The sequence below is a fragment of the Ovis canadensis genome, chromosome 16 (assembly GCF_042477335.2).
Source record: "Ovis canadensis isolate MfBH-ARS-UI-01 breed Bighorn chromosome 16, ARS-UI_OviCan_v2, whole genome shotgun sequence".
Classification (NCBI taxonomy): domain Eukaryota; kingdom Metazoa; phylum Chordata; class Mammalia; order Artiodactyla; family Bovidae; genus Ovis; species Ovis canadensis.
Window position 1 is genome coordinate 23,401,614 of NC_091260.1, and position 25,470 is coordinate 23,427,083.

General features: G+C 38.2%; 1 protein-coding gene and 1 long non-coding RNA gene across 4 annotated transcripts; one reads left to right on the top strand and one right to left on the bottom strand.

Annotated features, from left to right (window-relative positions):
- Window positions 1–1,575: 1,575 nt before the first annotated feature.
- Window positions 1,576–5,214, top strand: LOC138421856 (uncharacterized). Its single transcript, XR_011249656.1, has 2 exons — window positions 1,576–1,691; window positions 5,047–5,214. It is a non-coding gene; the product is annotated as an uncharacterized lncRNA (long non-coding RNA).
- On the bottom strand, window positions 2,691–25,242 carry CDK7 (cyclin dependent kinase 7). 3 transcript variants are annotated; one of them, XM_069556258.1, is made up of 12 exons: window positions 24,397–25,242; window positions 23,978–24,037; window positions 16,842–16,875; window positions 15,672–15,739; window positions 14,754–14,822; window positions 12,757–12,867; window positions 11,446–11,564; window positions 9,774–9,873; window positions 9,246–9,332; window positions 5,812–5,961; window positions 3,420–3,567; window positions 2,691–2,993 (listed from the first exon to the last, which is right to left on the bottom strand). In XM_069556258.1, exons 1-12 carry the CDS (start codon window positions 24,460–24,462, stop codon window positions 2,965–2,967), a joined length of 1,041 nt encoding a protein of 346 aa, XP_069412359.1. In that variant the 5' UTR covers window positions 24,463–25,242; the 3' UTR covers window positions 2,691–2,964. The 3 variants fall into 3 exon arrangements, with proteins under 3 accessions (XP_069412359.1, XP_069412361.1, XP_069412362.1); XM_069556260.1 differs by having other exon boundaries at window positions 15,580–15,739; window positions 24,397–24,589; XM_069556261.1 differs by lacking the exons at window positions 14,754–14,822; window positions 15,672–15,739 and having other exon boundaries at window positions 24,397–24,602.
- Window positions 25,243–25,470: the final 228 nt, after the last annotated feature.

Consider the following 25,470-nt stretch of genomic DNA (forward strand, 5'->3'; position numbering starts at 1 on the left):
CATGGAAATCCAACCAATACTTTGTAATACCTGGGCTTCCCTGGTGGCTCAGACAGTACAGAATCTGCCTGCAATGTGGGAGACCTGGGTTTGATCCCTGGGTTGGGAAGATCCCCTGGAGGAGGGTGGGACCACCCACTCCAGTATTCTTGCCTGGAGAATCCCCATGGACAGAGGAGCCTGGCGGGCTACAGTTCTTCGGTCACAAAGAGTTGGACACAACTGGGTAACTGAGCATGTATATAGCACACACACATATAAACGTGTCGTAACTAAATGCAAAGTAATCTTTAAAAATTGTATAAAATAATCTGAATCAACAGTTCACAAAGGCGGAATCATATATGACTAGCAACAAAATAGAAATCAAAGAAAAGTAAATTAGAATGAGATATCAAATTAGCAAAGAACTCAAAGATTATGAGTGCTACACGGAACTCTGCTCAACGTTAGGTGGCAGTGTGGACAGGAGGGGAGTTTGGGGGAGAATGGATACATGTGTAAGTATGGCTGAGCCTCTTCACTGTTCACCTGAAACTGTCACCATGTTGTTAATCAGCTATACCCCATTAAAAAATAGTTTTTTAAAAAGAAAGATTATGAGTGCTGGAGATGAGATGATGAGGTGAACTAGATTCCTACATAAAAGTTAGTGAATGTACACATTTGGGATCCTGCATTCAGCTTTCTGGGGTACATACTCAAGTGAAACTGCTGGATCATATGGTAATTCCACTTTAAACTTTTTGAGCAAACACTAGTTTTTGACAGCTGCTGCACTGTTTTTTATTCATTCCCACCAATGGTGTGGAAAGGTTTCCTGATTTCTCCACATGCTAACACTTGATCTTCTGAGTTGTTTATTTTTGGTGACGGCCATCTTAGTAAGTTTAAAGCGGTATCTCATTGTGGTTTTAACTTGCATTTCCCTAACGATTAGTGATTTGGGAATCTTTTCATGTGCTTTTTAGCCATTTCTATATCATCTTTGGTGAAATGTCTATTTCAAGTTCTTTGTCCATTTTTAAACTGGATTTCTTGTTGTTGTTGAGCTATTAGCAACAGGCTTCCTAGGTGCCTGCCAATGCAAGAGATGCTATAGATACAGGTTTGATCCCTGGTTTGGGAAGATCCCCCTGGAAAAGGAAATGGCAACCTGTTCCAGTACTCTTACCTGGAAAATCCCATGGACAGAGGAGCCTGGTGGGCTACAGTCCATGAGGTTGCAAAGAGTTGGACATGACTGAGCAACTGAGCACACACAAGAACAACATATATTCTTCATATATTCTGGCTATGAACCTTATCAGATACATGATTTGCAAATATTTTCAATCCACAGGAGTTGCCTTTTCATTCCACTGATCATGTTCCTTTGAGGCATACAAGCTTTTAATTTTGATACAGTCCAAACTGTCCTTTTTTTACTTTTGTTGCCTCTGCTTTTGGGGTCATATCCAGGAAGCCCCTGCCAAACCTGATGTCATGAAGCTTTCCTCCTATGTTATTTTCTAAGAATCTTTATAGTTCTAGGTCTCATGTTTAGGTCTTTTGATTTTTTTTTTTCAATCCCAGCATGTGCCTTTCAGGATCTTAGTTCCCCAACCAATGATTGAATCTGTGCCCTTGGAAGTGAAAGCAGAGTCTTAACCACTGGACCATAGGGAATTCCCAGAGTTAACTTTTGTATGGTAAGGGGCTTTTCCATTTTTAAGAACTACTGAACAGTTACTGGGAGTGTAAATTGATACAGCTACTTTGGAGAAGTATGACAATATCAATGCTACTTGAAAATGTACAACTGTGTAACTATGACCTCACAATTACAATTCTAAATATGTACAACTCCTGCATGTACATATAAACATCTTTTTTTTTTTACAACTGTGAAAAAATTTAAATAACCTAAATGTCCACGTGACAGAATTCTAACGATGGCCCTCTCACAATTTCTGTCCTGATTATTCAAGCATTCAATCTAGGAACTGCTATGCAGGGAATTTTAAGACTTATAATTAAGCCTTTGGTGAGCTGACATTAGTTTATCAGGTGAGTCCTTAAAAAAAGGAAAAGGAAGAATTTTCTCTATTGGCAGCAGATGAGGAAGCCACAGATTTGACACTGTTGCTGGTCTGCAGATGGAGAGTGACATGCAACCAGGCAAGTGAACTGCCTTCAGCTAGCAAGGATAAGAGGCATGTGCATTAAAATGACATGAACTGTATTAATTAGGAAGCAGATTCTACCTTACAGCCTCAAATAAGAGTGCAAAGTCCAACTGACATCCTGATACTGGCTTATGTAAAAGACACAAATAAAAATTACAGTTGATTGATGAGCAGTATCTGACCTATAGGGCTAGGAGCTAATAAATTTGTGTTACTTTAAACTGCTACATTTATGGTAACATTTATATAGCAAAAGAAAAACAACATGGTCTGTAAATAGAGCATGTGTAAGATATGATATCATAAGATGTGATATATGCTATAAATTATATGGCAGCTAAAACAGAAACTAGATTTATAGGGATTAACATAGAAGACACTTAAAAGTTCTGAGTAAAAATAAAAATGCTCTATGAGAGTTACAGTCTACTTACCACTCATAAAATTTTGAGACCAAAACCAATTTTCTATTTTTAAATACTACCCCCTTTATTATAAATTTGTAATGCTATATAGGCCAGATCATTAAAATAATTGATAATTATCTTTATTAAGGATGCCTTAATGCATTTTCAATTCTACATTTCAGAGAATTAAAGTTATTTTATTACTACTGTACTCTAATCAGAAAATCAGAATTGTTTTAAAATACATTTAATAAAAATAACCCAGTCTTACATATTTTACACGTGCAGAATATTTACAAATGTCTTTTAAAGCATTTCCTTTATGTTTATTATTGTGCCTTTTTCACTGTTTCCTTCAGTAGTAGAATATTGTCCAGTTTTCTCTGTAACTAAAAAATTAGCTTCTTGGGTAATCCTCCTGGGGGGGAAAATAAGGTTATTTAATTTTATAGTAATTCTATAAAATTACATTTAATTTTAAAGTAATTCTAACCAATCATTGCATTCCAACTATATTTTCACTTGCTTTGATTTTCCAATAATACTTGCTAAACACTAAGCATAGAGTGTATTATTAGGAATTTATGAAAAAAATAGGGTACACATAGATAGTTCTCATAACTCTGAGGGGTACTCAAAAGTGCCCATGTCCTAAAAAAAAGGCATGATGTTAAGTACTCATGATGTTACATATTCTCAAAGGAAGCAAATACAGGTAAAATATCACATTCTACTTTATAAAATTTAAATGGATAACAAGTAAAAACCTCACAGTCTACATTTCTTAGCTGCCCAGTCACTAGCTAGAGTTTTCAGAATGCATGTAAGAAAATGAGAGTTTTACCTTGTTCCAAGGCCTCTGTTCTCTTCCGTTTCGTTGCCATGGCGGGATTGGACTGCTCCTTTAGAGCCTCTGCTGGCCAGTTTGGTCTTGGCAGCTGACATCCAGGGGTTGGCCCTGGCCGATTACTGAAATACTTAGTTTTCAACGCCTTTCCAAAGAAAAGAGACCAGAGATAGTGAGCTTTTATGTGAATATCTGAACTGTGTTGTAAGGAGCATTAAATATACTAAGCAAATATACCCTCTCTCAAACTTAATTTTGAGTATTTGGATATGTACATTACTACAAATATCTAGCAGCCTAAGATTGATCACTAATTCCATTACTGTATTACTATAAGAATGGAATTTTTCCACGATAGCCTATACAAAATATGAAAAATCCTTAATAAGATACTGTAAAATTCATTTCTCTACACATTATAGGCTCTATAGCTGAAAATAGAGAAAGTTGCTTAAAAACAACTTCCAAGTTTGTCACATTTGTGTGTGTTCAAATTCCAAATCATATGAATTCTTAAAAATAAAGCTTTTAAAAAGATGCAGTGGGTTGGAAATGACAGATTAAAGTCCAACAATCCACTAGAAATTAATTGAATTCTTACTTGGAAGGACTTGTCCAAGTTTATTTCTATTTACCACTAGTCCAATGTTCTATAATATTATATTTTTACCTAGGTCCAAAATTCCAATAAAAATAGTTTATTTGAGGTGAAAAGGTTGTCAAGTTCATACTTTATTTGCATCATAGTACTGTTTAACAGCCACAATAATTTAATAAGGTATTTCCTTTTGGATAATTCTCTTGGGAACAAAAGAAGTCATATAAACTCTTCAAGCAACTCTCCCTACTCGCCAACATACTATTTGCAGTAATAATTTAGATAGAGAATTCTTACTTCAGAAGAGTTGAACTTACACAATATTACTTCCAAATCACAGCAGTTCCATAAGTAAATTAAGCTAATTTTGAGCTACACAGACATCTAAGAAGGGTATCTCATTAAACTTTTATGTTTTTAAAACGTTTATTTATCTGGCTGAGCCAGGTCTTTGTTGCAACATGCAGGGTCTTTAGTTGTGGCGTGAAAACTCTTAGTTGTGGCATGTGGGATCTAGATCCCTCACCAGGGATTGAACTTGGGCTCCCTGCATTGGGAACACAGGGTCTCAGCCACCAGACCATCAAGGAAGTCCCTCATTCCAACTTCTAAATATCCATAGGCCAAAACCCATTAAAAAATTAATTCTAAAAAAAAAAATCCATTCTATCAAAATACAACCCAAGTAAGTTATCATAACTAATATTTTTCTATAACTTTTGAGCTTTACTATTAATGAAAACAACCTTCTTAACAATCTGACCTGGTCTCAAGGTTCTTATGACAGAGGTAAGATGTATACATACATGGATAAAAGGGAAAAATGAGTTAACTGTTTGAAATTAGAAGAGTGATTCCAATGGTAAAATATCTGGTATATATGTATTAATGTGGCATGTACTGCTATGGGGTAGAGGTTTATACAAGTAAATACATTAAACAAAGATCTGTTATAGTCTATAATAAGCCTATGTGAAAAAAAATCCACTTTTTACCCCTGTATTTTGTGCATTTATGTTTCGTCAGCTATGAAGATGTGCGACATTTCAGTCTCTTCCTTTATGAAGCCGAATCACTGTAATGTGTTGCATTTTGGCACTGCATTTCCCTGCCCCAACTTTAAGCGTTCGTGACCACCCATCTATCTATATGTGCTTGTTTTTAAAATAAAGAAAAAAAAGGCTTTCAAGTCTATAGATCTTATATTTTTATGTTTGATAATACTTCTCTCTTCTTCTGTAAGAGCAGATATTCTTGGTATTCCACATTTTTCTTGAGTTTGATTCTTATTTCCCTTAAGTATCTGTCAGTTTCAGTGGTTTCCTATTTAGAGTATCTTTCAATCTCTTCTGAGTAATACAGTTGTATCAGACTATACCATTTTCTTCTACTCATTATCTCTTTCTGACTGTGACAATGACCAGAATGCATTATCTGGACTGCACTTCTTGGGCGAAGACACAAAACAAAACACTTTTGGCACTGGTTTTGGCACAAGATTTAAGTTACTTAAGAGTTTAACTGAAATATTCCAGTGTCTTAAACACAAAACATCATTTTTTTTTCTTCTCTAATTTACTTTCAGGTAGATGACCTAATTATGAAATAGAGTCATCTTTATTTTTTTTATTTTTAGAATCATCTTTATAATCTTCTGCACTTGTATGGGCATATACTGCTTATAGCTTAGGGGGAAAAAATTGTTATTTCTTAAAACAAAACAAACGCACCTTTTCAGTATTTAAAGAATGCTAGGAAATCTTAAGAAATTCAAAAGATACACTAACATACCTGTGTGGCTGTAATTCGAGTACATGGATTAAATAAGAATAAGCCTTGTATAAGATCTAGTAAGTCATCTCCTGCTGCAATGAAGATATGTTGTAGCGGGATTCCAGGAAAACTCTTAAATGTCACGAAATCTGGAAGACTACACATGTCCTGTAAAAATATTTTTATAATTCAAACTTAAGTAAAGGATTGAAAGGCATATAGATCTCAAATGAGTAAATAAAACTGTCATACCGATGATATGATGCTCTATCCTAGCACTAGTGAGCAGACAAGGTTACAGGAAGATAAACACAAGTCAACTTTAGTTCTCCGTATTAGCAAAGAACATGTGGACACTGAAATGAAAAACAACGCCCTTTAGAAACTCTCAAACACAACGACGAAAAGCTTTGGTGAAAATCTAACAAAACGTGAGCAGGACTCATATACTGAAAGCTATACCACACTGATGAAATAAATCCAAGCTCTAAATCAACGGTGAGCCCTACCATGTTTGTGGATTGGAAGATTCAGCACTGTAATGACGTCTAACAATTCTCCTCAAGCTGGTGAACAGGTTTAATGTAATTCTTACCAAAATTCTGGCAAGATTATTAGATAGATAGGCTATTTTAAAATTTATATGGAAAGGCTAAGGAACTAAAATAGTACACACAACTTGGAAAAAGACTTAATATACAGATAATTTATTAAGACTATGGTAATGCCAGAGGGAGAAGTGTCATAAACAACAACCCCCACTCCTGCCATAAAGACACTTTTAGTCTCACATCTCATGTAAAAGTTAACTCAAAAAGGATCACAGACTTAAACTGTAAAACTTTTAGGAAAAAGAAAATCATCAGGAATATCTTTTGTTAGGCAAAGAGTTCTTTGACTTGCCATCAAAAGCATTATTCATAAAAAGAAAAACTGATCAGACAGACTTGATCAAAATTAAAAAACTTTTATGCTGGGAAAACTCTTGTCAAGAGGATGAAAAGACAAACTACGGAGTAACGGAAAATTTGCAAACCACATATACAATCAGAGGATGAGTACTTTATACAAGTGGCTCAATACTCAGCCAAAGTACACACAATCCAATTAAAAAACAAGACAAGAGACATTTCATTAAAGCTATATAGATGCCAAATAAGTACATGAAAAGATATTCAACACCGTAAGTCGTCAGGAAAGAGAAACTTAAAGCCACAATGAGCTATCACTACACATCTCTCACGATGCTTAAAATAAAAAAGTGACACCACCGAATGCTAGTGAGGATGCAGAGAAACAGCTTACTTCTACACTGCTGGTGAGAATATAGAATAGTACAGGTCCCTCTGGAAAGCAGTTCGGCAGTTTCTGGCTTCCGTGGTGGCTCAAATGGTAAAGAATCTGCCTTCAATACAGGAGACCTGGGTTTGATCCCTGGGTTGAGAAGATCCCCTAGAAAGGGAAATGGCAGCCCACTCCAGTATTCTTGCCTGGAGAAGTCTATGGACAGAGGAGCCTGGCAGGCTACAGTCCACAGGATTGCAAAAAGACAAGACTAAGCGAATTTCACTTTCTTTTTGGCAGTTTCTGGCTAAATATGCAACTATCACGACTTAACAACTGCACTCCTGGTCATCTGTCCCAGAGAAATGAAGATGCATGCTCACCTAAAAGCCTGTACATGATTTTTTTTTTTTTCCTTTGCCCACGTAGCTTGTGGGATCTAAGTTCCCTAGGGATGGAAACTGGATCCTTGGCAAGAAGAATAGAATTCTAACCACCAGACCACCTTTGGATACGAAAGTGAAAGTCGCTCAGTTGTGTCCGACTCTTTGCAACCCCAAGGACTACACAGTCTATGGAATTCTTCAGGCCAGAATACTGGAGTCGGTAGCCACTCCCTTCTCCAGGGGATCTTCCCAACCCAGGCATCCCGCATTGCAGGCAGATTCTTTACCAGCTAAGCCACATGGGATGGGAAGCCCAAGAATACTGGAGCGGATAGCCTATCTCTTCTTAGAGGATCTTCCCTACCCAGGAATTGAACAGGGGTCCCCAGCATTGCAGACGGATTCTTTACCAACTGAGCTATGACGGAAGCCATGATGTACTGTTATTACAAATACCAGTGTTATTTGTAATAGCCCCAAACTGGAAACAATGTAGACGTCCTTCAGTGAGTCAACAGACACGCTATGGTACATTCACACCACTCAGCAATACAGGGAGAGGAATGAATTACTGACCTCTTGGATGAATCTCCAGAGAATTATACTGAAAAAGCTTACAAATCATATTCCAAAAGCTTACATTTTATATGATTCCACTTATAACATTCTTGAAATAACAAAGTTACAAAAATGGAAATCATATTAGTGATTGCCAGGGGTTAAGGAATGGGTGAGAGTGGAAGGAAAGTGGGAGTGGTGGTGAAAGGGCTCTTTGTGGTGATGTCCTGTATACTGACTGTATCCATGTCAGCATGCTGGCTGTGATAGTATCCTAATTTTGCAAGATGTTACCCTTGCGAGAAGCTAAGTAAAGGAAGCAAGGGATATCTCTCTCTTATTTCCTTCTGCATGTAAATCAAAATAAGAATTTTTAAAAATCCAAGGAAACCATCATTAAGCAACTACTATTCAGAAAATCATGTCAAATGAAAAGTACTGGATAAATACTATGACTATGGCTCTGGAGTCAGACTCAAATTGGAGTCCTAGCTGACACTAGGTAACTTCAAGTAAGCTACTTAACCTCACACCACCTTAGCTGTCTCATCTATAAAGTGTGAATAACAGCACCTACCTTAACAGGATTATTGGGAGAATTAAATATAATTTATGAAACCCTATCATTAACCGCATAGAGTAAGTTCAATAAACGAATGCTATTAGAGCATGTTTTACAATTAGAACATATAGCTAAACTTCAGTTAGAAAGTTGAGGACCAACTTCAATCTCTGGTTGGGGAATAATGAAAAACAAAACCAAAAATAAATCTTCAATGTGTTAGTGAAAATGCAATAAATAAATCAATCAAGATGTTGATAAACATGAAACAGCCACAAAATGAAATATTATATAACTTAAAAAGGAAAATGTGAACAACATTAAGAGCAAGTTGGTTGCAAAAAAATTACATGGTGTGATCACATTTTTTAAAGAACGAAAGGAAAAGCAAGTCATATGTATTTATGTGGGCGTGTGTCCTCACAGCAAGGCTTTACAGCAAAATAATGATGATTAACACTAGGGTAGAAATTACTGGGATGGGTGAGGGCTATATGTATACAGGAGGCTGGATGGTATATCACAATTTTAACTTTGTATAAATTTTGCAAAGAGTGATCATTACTAGTAAATTAAGACAATTAATACATTTGTTTAAGTAATATTCATGTTACAGCACTGTACACTACTCTAAATTTCAAAGAACATGTGTGAAAGCTTACAGGCCACTGCTCTTCGGTTGGTGTGCCCAAAGTTTCAAATATTCTTGTTAGCTGGTCAAGGTCTGAATCTCCTGGCAAAAAAGGGACCTAAAAGAAAGTAAGAAGCAGATATTTCAAGATGATCTGTGATAGCTGTTACACAAATAATACAATAAATTTAATTTAATAAGAAACATTAAACAGTAACAAAACTAAAAACTTAGTTTAAGGGCGGGACTTCCCTAGTGATCCCAGAAATACAGATGTTTATCCTAACCCTTTTAGTTACTTTAGAGATAGTACCATATTACAATCCAGTAATTTTATTACGGTCGAATTTCAGAACACAGAATGAGCAATAATAAACCTTTATTGTCCTAAATGGTGTTAATAAACAGGCTGTACTTGGTGGAGGTTGTTTTTACTGGCCTGTTCGTTGGTTTCTTATCTCAAGGATGGTAATAACCTCTGAGAAGATAATGTTTACACAAATTATAAGAACAAATACCTATAACAATACCAAAGAGTATACATCAACTCAAGACTTACCCTTAGAAGCAACTCTGCTAATATACAGCCCACAGCCCACATGTCCACACCTACACCATACATTCTAGCTCCAAACAGTAGCTCAGGGGCCCGATACCACCTGGAGAACAAAAATAAATATTGTCATTTTAGAGTGGAATTAGTAAAGTACTTCTTAGAGAAAACTCCTCAGAAAAACATCATGCACTTTTATGGATATATTAACTCAAGAAAAATTGGCTATAAAATCAAAAGTTCCTTACTGCTGCCAGCAAATTCACCCTCAGTCCATTCATCCTCTCACTTTTAGACGATTAACATGATATTTCTCCCAAAACCCTAAACACCATCCTACTTCTTAGCTGATAACCTAATTCGTACTTTACTAAAATAATGCAAGTAACGAAAAAAAAATTTCTACAGACTCACCAACAGTCATCTGCACACTCACAACCCACCTTCCCATCCATAACTATATAACTAGCCTTTAGTGTTTTTAAAGTCAGTCCCTCAACTTGGGCACCGGATACACTCTTGCCTGTTTCCAAGGATATTGCTCCTGCAGTTCTCTTTTACCTACAACAGTCGGCTTTTTGTTCTTTACTGGATTTATTACTATCAATGTTAAACATAGCATTGTTTTTTATAGCCTTAAAAAATAAACTAAAAAACAAAGAAAGAAACAACAAAAGCTTCTCTGGACCCTGCTTCCCCTAACACCCCTCATTCTCTGGCTGTATGCTCTTACTGTCTGCATTTACTCTTCTCTTAACTCCATCAGTCAGGTGTTCATCCCACCACTCCACCAAAAGTGCTCTTGCCTAGGTTATCAAGATATCCCTATCACTAATCTAAATTGTTAATTCTCAGTCCTCTATATTTGACCTATTAGTAGTGTCTGATTTCAAAGTAGAGAAAGTCAGAAATTGGTAGTTGAAACACAGTGAAACACAATGCTCATGTATGTGGGTCCTTGTTTTCCTGAGTTCCCAGGGTTCCTGAACGATGGGTTTAATTTTTCCAGAAATTACCTGAACAACTACTTACATCCCTTACTTTATACTCAAGGATCAGGTGATTGACACTCAATGAGATCCATTTGGAAGAAGGTGACAAAGTAGTTTAAAAGAATAGAAAATCTGAAGATCGTCTCAGATTCTTAAGAGTCAGGGAAGTTATCAAATGCCATCTGGACAAGAATGATAAAATCTACTGTCTCTATGTATATAATGTGGTTTTTATTTTCTGTTCATACTTTTTATGTATACATAAAAAGTATGAACAGAAAATAAAAGCAATGAATAATATGAAAAATCCAAATAAAAGCACTGCTTTCTTTAGGAAATTTTCATTCACACTGAATGACATAAAATGTGGAATCAGGATTGACCAATAAAATAAACACAGGCTCCACAAATCAGGTGGTTATGTAAAAGAACAGCCACTATAGTTCCAACCTACCTAACTAAACTGTGTAAGAAGTATAAATTAGTCCCCCCAAATTACTAGATAAATCTCTGCGGACTGATTTAATTCAACTCCGTATAAAAGAAGGGCTGTATAGTTTTTCACTGTTTAATAAGATACCAACAATAACTCCTGAACTCAGCCAAAATTCAAAGAAGCCACATGAGGCTCATTTGTGATTAATATCCTACACAATACAAGCTTTAGTTAGTTAAGGAATCCTTACCTGGTTACAACCTGATGTGTATAAGCTCTACTGGGGCTCCCAAATGATTTGGCCAGACCAAAATCAGCCAGTTTTAGAACTCCATTTTCATCTAGCAACAAGTTGTTTGGTTTTAGGTCCTATACAATGGATATTTTAAACCAACAAATAAGCGGGGTGAAGGAGAGCATCACAGTAATACATTTAGTTAAATTTAAACTTAGCAGAAACAGGGTAAGACTCCAAATTTAACCACCACCAAAATTTTTTTCATTGATGTAAAATCCTAAAAATCAAAATAAGATTACCCATATTTCTTAGTGAGGCCTTGGGTTAAGGTACTTCCTTTCAATGAATTTCAATTTACATACTTCACAGGTTTGCTGTGAGGATTAAATTTAATATTTCCTGTGAAAAGCCTAGAGTAATGATTGGTTCCTAGTAAGCATTAAAAAAACAGCTGCTGCTATTAATTCAATAACAATATATACAGGGAACTCCCTGGTGGTTCAGTGGTCAGGACCCTGTCACTGTTGAGGGCCCCAGTTCAATCCCTGGTTGGGGAACTAAGATCCCACAAGCCGTGAGGCCCAAAACAATAAACACCACAATATATGAACTTTAGTAAATAAAAAACATTATGTGTTTATAAAGGATGAAGAATATAGTCTTCACAATCAATGCTAAAAAGTATTAGCCATAACCTAAAAAGAATTCCAAGCTTAAGTATGAGGATTACTATTACGTATTTTTAGCTACTTTACTAATAAATAGGATACCTAGGAACATTCACCTACCTAAATCATCAGCCTTGTTCTAGTAGCTGAATGTTCCTAACAATGACTCAGCCATTTCAGAAATTTTACTTCATTACTTCCCAGAGTTTCAGAGCTACCTGAAATATTTTTCCAGAAGTATTTTTGCATTGCATAATTTAATCCAGACTCCCTGTTGTTGTTTTTTATTATAACAGTATAGCACAAAGAACACTTAACTTCAAGCCAAAATATCTAGGTTCTAATACTCTTGTCAGTCACTATAGCTACTGACCTCAAAAAAAATATTTAACTTTTAGGTCAGCAACTTAACTCTTCTAAGTATGAAAAAAATGAAGGAATAAGCCTGTTGCATTTCTAAATTCCACCTAGTAACACAGAGTTCTCACAGCGCCACCTGGTTTAACTGAAGGGAGCGCAGAGAGGAAGAAGGGTGGATAAAACAGTCCAGTTCTACTTTAATAGTTTACATACTCAGGCCTTTTGTGTAATAAGCTGGCTACAGAAAGTCTGACTACAACATAAAGACGCAATCACACTTGGTTAAAAACCTTACCCTATGCAGAATCCAATGTTGATGTAAATATTCTAACCCTTGAAGAGTCATCAACATATAGGCTTTGATGTGTGAAGGTGTCAGCACAAGACTGTTATCCTTTATTATAACCTGTAAGGTAGGCAGACAGGATACAGGTACACTTATATCATTCCACATAAACTCTACATATCATTTATAGACACAAGCTGGGTTTATTCATAACAGAGGTTCTCAAGAGAGGTTGCCTAGCTCTCCTCAGGAGGCTCTGTCAGAACCCCCAGTTACATGGTCAGGCAAAGTCTCTAGAGTTTAGGAGGAAAGCAGTACTCTGTCCCCTACCGCTATGTTTTTAGGCATCCATGTAGCAAACATCTGCCATTTCCACTTGCCTCAGGATATACAGCCCCTCCTGATAACAGCATTCAACATTCCTTTCGGAAACCACGTGTTCCCAGCTTAGTCCACGTGGTTATACGTTGTGCACGACCTGTGGCCTCCAAAGGTAGCAGACACGTGATCCAGGCATGCTCCGTCACCACACTACAGCCTGCCTTCAAGACTAGCTCAGGGATGGAAATGTGAGCCAAGCCAAGCCAAATACTTGAGCTAGAATCAAAGGCAACAGAATACTTTCTCTCCTCAGGCATTATTAAACTAAGGATAGAAGCCTACAAGCACCTGAGCCACTATATTGAGAAATTTTACCCATGAACGAGGCAACAGAGAACAAGTGAAAAATTGTGTTCTGCTAGCATTATTTGTGAACTATGATTCAAGTCAGTTTATTCCCAGACTTTTAGTTATATGAGCTAAAAATGCAACTTTCTTTTTTTCAAATAGGTGAAAGACACTTTTAATCTCAGTTTTTAACACATCAGTTGTGGTACCACAACCAAAAATAGTTTAACAGTTCCCCCTAAATCCCCCAATGCCTCTCTCTGCTCAATCTTCCCCTCAATTCCTAACCCCAGCAACCAAAGATCTGATTTCTGTTCCTTTAGTTTTTCCTTTTCCAAAAAAAAACATACATAGAATCATACAGCATCAGTAGCTTTTGAGCCTGGCTTCTTTCCTTCAGTACAACGTATTTAAGAGTCACCTATACTACTGTATATATTAACAGTTTGTTTCTTCTTATTCTCAAATAGTAATCCACTTTATAAAAAATGTACCAGTTTATACATTCACTTGATGAGAGACATTTGGGTTGTTTTCAGTTTGGATAATTACGAAGAAAGCTAAACATCTGTGTGGACATGTTTTTGTTTCTCTTGGATAAATAAATACACCGACGGATTTCTAGATCATACCCTAAGGGTATATTTACCTGTGTGAGAAACTGCCAAACTGTTTTTTCTAAAGTGGCTGTATCTTTGCATTCTCATCAGCAGTGTATAAGAATTCCACTTGTTCCACATCTCCAGACTGTCCATTATTGAGATTCAATTAGTATTAATGAAAAGCCTAAAATCTTATTCTTTTTTTTTAGAGATTTTTTTGATGTGCATCATTTGTAAAGGCTTCATTGAATATGTTACAATACTGTTTCTGTTTTATGTTTTGGTTTTTTGGTTGCAAGGCATGTGGGATCTTAGCTCCCTGGCCAGGGATCGAACATACACCCCTTGCATTAGAAGGTGAAGTTTTAACCACTGGACTGCCAGGGAAGTCCCTAAAATCTTATTCTTCTCAAAAAGAAAGCTGGTTTTCAAAAGGACAGTCTGTGATAATATCACAAAGGAAGTTCCAAACCCTCCAAAGCCAAACACTTATTTTTCTAAAAAGTAATGTTAATAATGTATCGGGAACTTGGCAGACACAAATGCTATCTAAATCCAAATCTTGTATGTAACACTGGGAATATGGCTAAATGATTCAGAAGATCTTTAACACCACATCTAGATTTCAACAAAATTTAAGCATTCTTTTGACTACCTTCTTCAAAGGCAGAAAATAAACATTTCGATTCTCTTGATAAACAGGAAAATAAATTCCTCCAGAAATCTTAGTCTTACCTCTAGATCAGTTTCCATAAAATCAAAGACAAGACTAATGTTAGATTTATGTCCAAAAGCATCAAGGAGCTACAAAGCAAAATTTAAAAAAAAAATCAACACATGATACTCTTATTAAATACTTGACAGTATTATACCTAAGGTTTTAATCTTTAAAAACTTAAGCATTTGGACTGTAAAGTTTAAATAATTTTATTAAATTTAATATTTATCCATTTTTGGCTAGGAATTAGTACTTTGAAGCACAAGATTATTAAGCCTTATTATTAAAAAAAAAAATCACCAATACTTAACCTCTCCCTCCAAATTTTAGGAATTATAATTAAGTAATGAATTAACGAGAACCTCACTGAAGTCTCTCTAATCTAGAAAAACTCCCAACCTTGGTACTTAAGAAAATCCAACAGACAGCAGCAGTAGCTATTATTCACTGAATGAGTGTGTTCCCTACGCCAGACACTATCCCAGGTAAGTAGGTGTTAGCTGCTCAGTTGTATCGGACTCTTTGCGACCCCATGGCCTGTACCCCACCAGGCTTCTCTGTCCATGGGATTCTCCAGGCAAGAATACTGGAGTGAGTTACCATTACTGGATGTGTATTCAGCGAGCTAGTCTCATAACAACCCTATGAGGTAGAGACTATGAGGCAGAGTTCAAGGGAACCTGCTCAAGGTCTTACACATGCTACAGCTCTCTAGACTTCAAAATTTCTGATAAAATCAGCCTGTATGCCCATATTTATTTCATCAGTTGTATAGTTTTTAAAACACTGCCTATAAGAACAATTAGGATAAAAAATACATTTCAGCCTTTGTGTAAGGCTCACCTAGGACAACTCATCTTGCTGAGCCTTCAATCAACATCCACCACATTCGGAAAGGCAGGGTCCCAAATCCCAGAAACTTAGATCATACTCACACCAATTATATTTGGATGACTTAGCTCCTGTAATAATTTTATCTCTCTTAAGGCTGTTCTATTTATACCTAGATAAAAAGGCAAAGAAAAAAGTGAAAAAGAATTCTGAAATCTCAAACCTTCTTATAAACATATTTTTTTGGGAAAGGTCAGTCTCTGATGAAATAGCAATGAATATTCCTCAGGAAAAAAAAATAATTTTTATAACGTACCTGTTTCCAATTTATATTGCTTTGTTTTCAAAACAGTTTAGGACAGACTATGATAAATGATGAAAAAAGTATTCACTTCATCTATAGAATATGAGATCTGAAGACTCCTGAAATAATATGTACACAAGTATGTAGCCTAAAGGTGAGAAGTTAATAGCTTTTCTTCTCTTGCCTTATGAATATCAGAGGCAGATTCTTTAAGCTAACAGAAAACTAGTGATTAAATACTATCCTTCCCAATGCAAAGGACAAAACTCAACATTTTAAAATAAGATCTGATGGGATTTCCCTGGTGGTCCATGCACCCAATGCAGGGGGCCCAGGTCAGGAAACTAGATCCCACATGTCACAAGTTAAGAGTTTGCTTCTCACAACTAAAAGATCCTGCATGCTGCAATGAGGATCAAAGATCCAGCAAGCTGCAACTAAGACCCAATGTAGCCAAATAAATAAATACTGAAAAAAAAAAAAAAAAAGATCTGGTGCTAGTATTAGAGAGATGATGGATCCTTTACACAGAAACTTTCTTGATGACTAAATAGGACTTAGCACTCAAACAGAGCTTTAGCAGAAGAGATAAAAAAATCTCCCCCATCCCTATACATTTATTCTATAGTGAGCTCTGTATACTTCCATGAATCCTGAATTATCAAAGTAACCAGAAGCTCAGAAAAACAGCGGCTTGAAGACAATTAAAGCAGTAATAAAGACATTAAGACAAGTCACTAATAACCTTGCTGTCTTCCATCTGCTTAGGTGATCTGAATATCCTCTGAACACCCAAATGGTGAAAAGCACAAATATCCTATCTCTATCCTGAGTCTTATCGTTACTCTTCTGGGACCTGCAATAACTCTACCCAGAACCATTCTTAACTGTAATTAATACTTTGTTCTTTTCCTCAGTGAGAAGAACCACCTTTTCTGTTCTGTCAGATTACATGAAATAAGTTACTTACCATCTTTAGCTTCTGATCTATGTCCAAGTTTGATCTGGCAGAGGAAAAAACAAACAATAAAAATGTGTTAAACTATTTAGACAAATGCGTAATACATAAACACTTCAAATGCTTAAAGCCAAAATACATAACTACTTATAGGTAGCTAGTATTAGCAGGTAAGGAGGGAGCAGGAATCAGGAATCAGAAAGGTGAAATTAACAGTGTAAGAAAGGGTCAAGTACCTATCCTTCCTTTCCCCTTAAGTTCTGAATTACACAACTCTAAGATTAAATGTGGACTAAATTAAATGAATACAAGCTAATAAACAGAAGCACCACTTCAAGTTGGACTACGTGGGAGGAAATATGTAACATATAAAATAACATGCTTAATATGCCCAATAATATACTCCCAGGGACATTTTCCAAGAAGAAAAATTATAGATTGTGATAGATACAGAACTTAGGGAGATAATCAAGGTGGGTGGTGGTGGTTTAGTCACTAAGTCAGTATCTGACTCTTGCAACCCCATGAACTGCAGCCCACCAAACTCCTCTGTCCATGGACTCTTCCAGGCAAGAATACTGGAGTGGGTTGCCATTTCCTTCTCCAGGGGATCTTCCCAACCCAGGGACTGAACCCAGGTCTCCTGTACTGCAGGCAGATTCTTTCCTGACTGAGCCACCAGGGAAGCCCAATAAACAAAACAAGCACTTCAAGTTAAGACTACTTGGGAGGAAGCATGTAACATATACATAATATGCTTAATATGCCCAATAATATGCTTCCCAGGGACCACATTTTCCAAGAAGGAAAACTACAGAGTGTGATGGATACAGAAAGTGGTTAAACTTTTGCTACTGTATACAAGCACACTGAACTGCATTAATAGGTTCCGTCTCACACAAACCTAACTACCAGGTTAAAGAACAAGAGCTTACTACTTTATGCAATGACAATATAGCCAAGAATACCAAAAAAAAAAAAAAATCCTACTCCAGAAAGTCAGCTATTTTACCTTTTAAAATAGCCCCCACCTATATACTACAAACAACTTTTAACTTAAAGGTAGGCTATTTATTTTATCCTGGGCTTCCCTGGTGGCTCAGCCAGTAAAGAATCTGCTTGTTACACAGGAGACCCAGGTTCAATTCCTGGGTTAGGAAGATCCCCTGGAGAAGGGAATGGCAATCCACTCCAATATATTCTTGCCTGGAGAATCCCATGGACAGAGGAGCCTGGTGGGCTACAGTCCATGGGGTCGATTAACACTTCCACAGGCCATTTATTATAGCACCAAAAAATATAAGGCATGTAGGAATTAAAACCAACAAGAGATGTATGAAGCTTTCCAAGAACATTATAAAACACTCTTGAACATGTTTTAATGTTCAAGAAATGTGAGCAAAATAAACATAGACAGCATGTTCATGGATAGAAAGATTCAAATCATAAATACATCAATTCTCTTTAATGAAACTAGATGTAAAGTACAACAGCATTTTTCATGGACACTGACAAACGGATTCTAAACTTTATACAGAAAAGTAAGGAGCTAAGAACAGATAACTTAAAACATTATTTTTTACTGTGTTTAGGAAATGTAATAGTTTCATGAAGCCATCCACATTATCACTCAGATTCAATAATTACATTTTGCCATATTTACTTCATCCATCCTCTTTTTTGTTGGCTACAACATACATTTTTTTTTAATGTTGTAGTTGGACTTCGTATTATTTCATCTCTATATACTTCAACAGGCATCTCTAAAACGTGGACATTTTCTTATATACCCATAATGCCATTCTCCTTCCTCATAAAATTAATAATAATGCCATACAGCATGTAATAACTAGTTCATATTCAAATTCTCTTGATTTGATTCAAACTTCTCAACTGACTCATAGTGTAAGCCAAGATAATTTCGAAGAAGAGTAGTGGTTGAGAATCCCCAGTGCAGGGGACAGGGGTTCAATCCCTGGTCTGGAAAGATTCCACAACTAAGCCATGGGGCAACTAAGCCCGTGTGCCACAACGACCAAGCCCACATAACCTGGAGACCAGGCTCTGCAACAAGAGAAGCTACTGCAATGAGAAGCCCCCAGACCACAACTACAGAAAGCCCTTGAGAATTTACAAGGCAACAGTAATAATAGACCCTAGAGCAGTGCAGCAGGAATGGGGGGGGGGGGGGAGAAAATCAACCAATAAAAGAATAGTATGCCCAGAAACAAATCCAAGTATAAATTGGAACTTGGCATTACAACTCACCAGGAAAAGGATGTACTAAGAAAATGTTGAGAACTGGGGAAAAAATATTAGATTTTCATACTACACAACAAAGAAAATTTAACTGCTAATGGAATGTAGACCTAAATGTGAAAAGTGATACTTTAAAATTTTCAGATGAAAATATAGGAGAATTCTTTATAATCTGGAGGCAGGGAAGCATGCAAAAAAAGGGAACCAAAAAAGGGGAAAAATAGACAAATTTAACCAGACTAAAATTTTAAATACCTGTACCTTAAAAGATACCATAAATAAACTGAAAGCCCAAAGTCTGAGAGATGACGATTGAAGAAATTTTCACATACTAAAGTACAAAGAAATCATTCTGGCTTACTTAACAAACTTTATGCTAACTAGAACAGCCTGTTTTGTGGTCTATGAAACACATACTGTCTATCTGCTTTAAATATTGGAATAAAAGGGTCCACTACCAAAAGTGAAAATCGCACAGTTGTGTCTGACTGTTTGCAACCCCATGGAGCCTGAGAAGCTCCTCTGTCCGTGGGATTCTCCAGGCAAGAATACTGGAGAAGACTGCCATTCCCTACTCCAGGGGATCTTCCCAACCCAGGGACTGAACCCAAGTCTCCCACATTGCAGGAGGAATCTTAACCATCTGAGCCACTGTAAAGAATGCCTATTTTGAAGATAAGGATAAATACCTCCCTTTCAGGGACTTCAAAGGTAGTACTCCTTTGATAAGGTCCCCTTCCCAGGAGCCAAGATCATACTGACTCACTATATACAGTGATCTTTTTTTTTAACGTTGAAGGAATGTACCCCAGTCATGTTTGATGTTTTCTGTTCTGACAAGATATAAACTACGCTGAAAACCATACTTCTTCAGAACTCAGAGCTATCTGAGAGACTGCCTTCTGGGCTATAATCCAGATTGGCTCGAATAACACTCTTCTATTCTTATTATAGATTTACACTGACAATGGTATCCGTAGTGCGTATTTCTGACTAAGGTTCAGTATCCAAAATATATAAGAAATTCCACCAAGTCAACAGGAAAGGAAAAAAATGTAGGCAACCTAACAGAAAAAGTATAAAAAGCCAATAAATCTAGGAAAAGATGATCAAACTCACTGGTAATAAGAGAAATATTAACTGCAAAAACATCCATATACCACTTTTGACCCATCTGATTGACAACTGTTGTAAAATCTGATGATACAAACATGGTGAAAATGTGGTGGGAGGTTAAACTGATCCAACCATTTTGGAAAGCAGTTTGATAGTATCTGGGGATGTTGATGTGTATTCTCTTGCTGTTGTTCAGTCGCTCAGTCGTGTCCAACTCTTTGTAACCCCATGGACTGCAGCACGGCAGGCTTCCCTGTCCTTCACCATCTCCCAGAGTTTGCTTAAACTAATGACCATTGAGCTGGTGATGCCATCCAACCATCTTGTTCTGTTATCCCCTTCCCCTCCTGCCTTCAATCTTTCTCAACTTCACCGTATTCTCTATGTAGCAACAACTAGCAATTAAGTTTCAACTATAGATACATTTTCTAGAGAAATGCACAAATGTATGTCTGTAGAAGGAGTGTATTAGAGTAAAACATTAAAAAAAAAAAGCAGCTTAAATGTTTATCAACAAGAGTTTGGCTAGACCAATTTTAGCATAGTCATCATAGAATAGAATCTAATCATCAGAGTATGAATAAACAGATCTACATGTATCCATCTGGAAGATTTCAGAAATGATACTGATTCAGAAAAACAAGTTGCAGAAGAGTGTGTGTGTGTGTGTGTTGGAAGAGAGAAAGAGCTTAGAAGTATACAATAATGTGTAGGAGACCAGCCCTGGGATTTCTTTGGAGCGAATGATGCTAAAGCTGAAACTCCAGTACTTTGGCCACCTCATGCGAAGAGTTGACTCATTGGAAAAGACTCTGATGCTGGGAGGGATTGGGGGCAGGAGGAGAAGGGGACGACAGAGGATGAGACGGCTGGATGGCATCACCAACTTGATGGACGTGAGTCTGAGTGAACTCCGGAAGTTGGTGATGGACAGGGAGGCCTGGCATGCTGTGATTCACGGGGTCGCAAAGAGTCAGACACGACTGAGCTACTGAACTGAACTGAGATACGTAAAACAAATACTGCAAAGTGAAAACTGCTCCAAAAAGTTACCATAGAGGACTGGTTAAACTGGGAAATGTAAATTCAGTACAACTGTTTAAAAAGGATAAGGAAGATTAATGATATTTTAAAGGTCCAAAATACAACAGATGAAATAATACATAGCTTATTACTCCTTTTCTGTTAAATTCAAGAAAAGAAAGAAAGTGAAGTCTCTCAGTCATGTCGACTCTGCGACCCCATAGACTGCAGCCTACCATGCTCCTCCGTCCATGGGATTTTCCAGGCAAGAGTACTGCAGTGGCTTGCCATTCCCTTCTCCAGAGGGATCTTCCCGATCCAGGGATCGAACCCAGGTCTCCCACATTGTAGGCAAACGCTTTACTGTCTGAGCCACGAGGGAAGCCAGTAAATGAGTAGAAATTGAGTGTTGGGAGGGGAAGATGCACAAGCACCAAATCTCTAGGGTTTATAGAACTAAGGAAGGAGGCCACTCAGGGAATCATAAGCATACTATCGAAAAAAATGGATGTAAATACCAGAGAAGACAATTTTGGAGTTGAAAGGCATTGCTCCAATGAGTGAAAACCAGGGGTAGAGGAGAGAGGCATGCTTCGCCTAGTAACTGACTTTAAAAAAAAAAAAATGCTTTGAGAATTAATGGGGTTTGGTAAAAGGAGAAATATTCCTGTTTTTTTTGAGGTACAGTTGACATACAATATTATATAAGTTTCAGGTGTACAACACAGTGATTTAAAGGCTATATGTTCCATTTATATAAAGGTTACATTCCATAAAACTACAAAGACGTACTATTTGAAATAAAAATTAAATGTAAAAGAATATTCCATAATGTCACTTTCAAGGGGGAGCAGTCTATCACCGAGAAATATACTGCTAAGTCGCTTCAGTCATGTCCGACTCTTTGTGACCTTATGGACCAGAGCCCACCAGGCTCCTCTGTTCATAGAATTCTCCAGGCAACACTCAAGTGGGTTGCCATGCCCTTCTCCAAGGAATCTTCCCGACTCAGGGATCGAACCCACGTCTCTCATGTCTTCTGCATTGGCAGGCAAGTTCTTTACCACCAGCATCACCTAGGAAGCCCATTACTAAGAAACAGGATGAATTCTAAATCCTAATTTATGATAAAAGCAAGCAAGTAAACCAACTTGGATTTTCAGAAAAACCACAGAACTCAATATGCCAATAGTTTGAAGAGACAGTATCAGTCAAGCCAATACATTTTTAAGTATCTGCAAATGTACTAGCCACAGTCCTAAATATAATTCGAGTGGTAGTAAATAGAAAATAAACTCAAAGATAAAAGATTTTGATAAATGCTATGAAGATAACAAAGAAATATGGAAAAGAACACTAGGGAAGAAGTATACCTGTTTTAGCTAGAATGACCAGCAGAAGTCTATATGTACAGGAGATATCTGACTGAGATCTAAATGATAAGGAACCCGCCAGGCCAAATTTTAGAGGAAAAATACACTAACTGGAAGCCAGAGCAAATGCAATGAATCTGGGAGTGGGATGCATTTAATATACTCAAGGGACAGAAGGGTCAGTGTGGCTAGAATAAAGTGAACCAGGGGCAGAATCAGAAAAACAACTTAAAAAGGATTAGCAAAGTTAAGGGTTTTACAAGGGAGTAGCTATAAATAGCATTGGCTTATAGAACAGAAACTGAAAAAGATTAGACACATTAGAAAGTAAAAAAGATAACAATGGCAGGAATAATTCTAGAAAAGAAGAATGGGGAGCAGGTGTTAAGAATATGAGAGGGACGTGCTTAAGCCACCAACAGGTCTTGTGTGTGTACTCAGTCACTCAGCCATGTCTGACTCTTTGCAACTCCACAGACCCACCAGGTTCCTCTATCTATGAGGTGTGAAGAAACCAGCCTCTCCTGAGAGGGTTACTGATTTCAGAAGTATGGGGAAAGGCAATCAGCCTGGAAGCAGTACACCTGGATGTAAAGCCTGGCTCTATCAACTACTACCTGTGCCGTCTTGACCAGTCACCTCATCTCCCATAGCTTCAGGCACCTCAAGTATAAAACACAGATACTTTACTTACATCACCTGGCTCTTATAAGGGTTAAGTAAAAAAAACAAGGGTGAGAGTGCTTGGCATATAGAAAGCCAAATATGACCTAAATTTCTTGAATAAAATGCAAGTAAAAAAGGTACTTGAACCATTAAAAAAAAAAAAAGCACTTCAATGTTATTAATGCTGGCAAAAGCCTTTAATGGTAAGTATGTATTCAGAAAATACAGATATAGAGTGGATGCTGGTGAGGAAGAAATAGGGACCTGTAAAGATGAGTAGTTCTGAGGGCCCAACAGAAGAGCAGTATTTGTGCCCTTTGCCAATGTTTGCGTTTATAAAACAAACAAGATACAGCCTCTCTTCATCTCAATTCACACACCCCTTCAAGAAGACACACACACACACATCCCTTCAAGGGCGTGCACACACACACACCCCACCCCCCCTTCAAGAAGACACATACACACACACACCCCACCCCCCCTTCAAGAAGACACACACACACACCCCACCCCCCCTTCAAGGGCGCACACACACACACCCCACCCCCCCTTCAAGGGCGCACACACACACACCCCACCCCCCCTTCAAGAAGACACACACACACACCCCACCCCCCCTTCAAGAAGACACACACACACACCACCCCCACTTCAAGAAGACACACACACCATTCAAGAAGACACAAGGAAAAACAAACTGCAACTCACTTTCTTAATGGCGACAATTTGGTTGGTGTTCTTGTCTCTGGCCTTGTAAACCGTGGCAAACTAGACAGAAAAACAGGAGTAATGGTAAATTTGTGAGAACTTCTTGTTTTGTGTTGGCCTTTTCACTTTTTTTAGACTTGGGGAAGCAAGGAATCCAGGGTTCTCAGAGCAAATTCGCGGCGGCTGGCAACGTGGTGAGGTCGTCCACGCCCCGTTCCAGTCCACTGAGCGGAGAGGGCCGCTCAGGGACTCAGGTCCAGGGTGGACAAAGGGGCAGCAGGGGCGTCTGGGCAGCCTCCTCCTCGGAGGAGAACGAGGAGCGTGCCCCGTCCTCTGGCTTCCACGAGAAAACTTCGACAGTGTGAGGCGGGTCGGCGCTCCCTGCTCAGGGCCCTCCGAGCCCCGCCCGAGAGCCTCACCTGTCCCTCCCCGAGGAAGTCCAGTTTTTCATAACGCTTCGCTCGCGACTTCACGTCCACTGCCATCCGTCGCGAGGAGCCCGTCTGCAGCTGAAAGGGGTGAGCTGCCAAGCAGCAGGAATTTAAAGCTACCTTAAAGCCTCAACAGCCACTTCCGCCCACTGAGCGCCGACTCTTCACTCGCTCCGCCCCCACTTCCGGGGTGGGCGGGGATGCTGTGAAGTAGGTCCGGCCAGAGCCCTCCCTACGGAAGCTGAGCGAGGCGAGGCGGGACTCCCGGGCTTCCTGAGCCGGGACTCCCGGGCTTCCTGAGCCGGGCTCCGTCTGCTCACGTGACCGCAGATAGTGCCGGAGGCGTGGTGCTCTTGCAGGTAGCTAGTGTGTCGCCCTGTTACCGTTTTAACAGGTGTTTTCTTCACTCCTGAGGACCGATCAGCGCTCTGAGTTCAGGATTTAATAGATGTGTATGGGTCTTGGCGTTGTCTCTGATCTCTGGGTTTTGCTCAAGGCTATCCTGTCACCATGGTTACCATGGACGCCTAAGCCGACAGTTTCAAGTTACTTAAGCGGAGTTGGAAGGTATCACCGACTGGATGGATATGAGTTTGAGCAGGCTCCGGGAGTTGCTGGTGGACTGGGAAGCCTGGCGTGCTGCGGTCTATGTGGTCACAGAGTGAGACAAGACTGAGTGAACTGAACTGAAGCGAGTGCTAGTTCTTAAGGTCTGGTCAAGAGGCATTCTTAGTCCTTTACGAAGAAGCACATTCAGGCAAATAAATTCCTAGTAAGCAGAACAGTTTCGTGCTGTGGAACAGACTTCTGACCATCAGTTTTTCACCCTGTAAGGTGGAAGGAACTAAGAGATTTCATCGTAGGCGGTTGCGAGGACTAAACGATACGTGCAACGAAGTTTTAGGCATAGTGCTCAATGGTTAACTGTAATCAGTACTCAACATTATTCGCTTTTCATACAAATCAACAAACACATTAATTCATATATTTAACAAATATATATTGAGTGCTTATGTATGCTGGGCTCTGTTGCAGACTCTAAGAAATCGGCAAGCTAAAAAC

What these genes read in the sequence shown, in the direction of transcription:
- CDK7 (XM_069556258.1), bottom strand. Translation starts at nt 24,462, where the DNA reads ATGGCAGTGGACGTGAAGTCGCGAGCGAAGCGTTATGAAAAACTGGAC. An exon ending in AAATTGTCGCCATTAAGAAA is followed by an intron (nt 16,876 to 23,977) that starts GTGAGTTGCAGT and finishes TTCCTCTGCCAG; the next exon opens with ATCAAACTTGGACATAGATC. An exon ending in TTATGGAAACTGATCTAGAG is followed by an intron (nt 12,868 to 14,753) that starts GTAAGACTAAGA and finishes CCTACCTTACAG; the next exon opens with GTTATAATAAAGGATAACAG.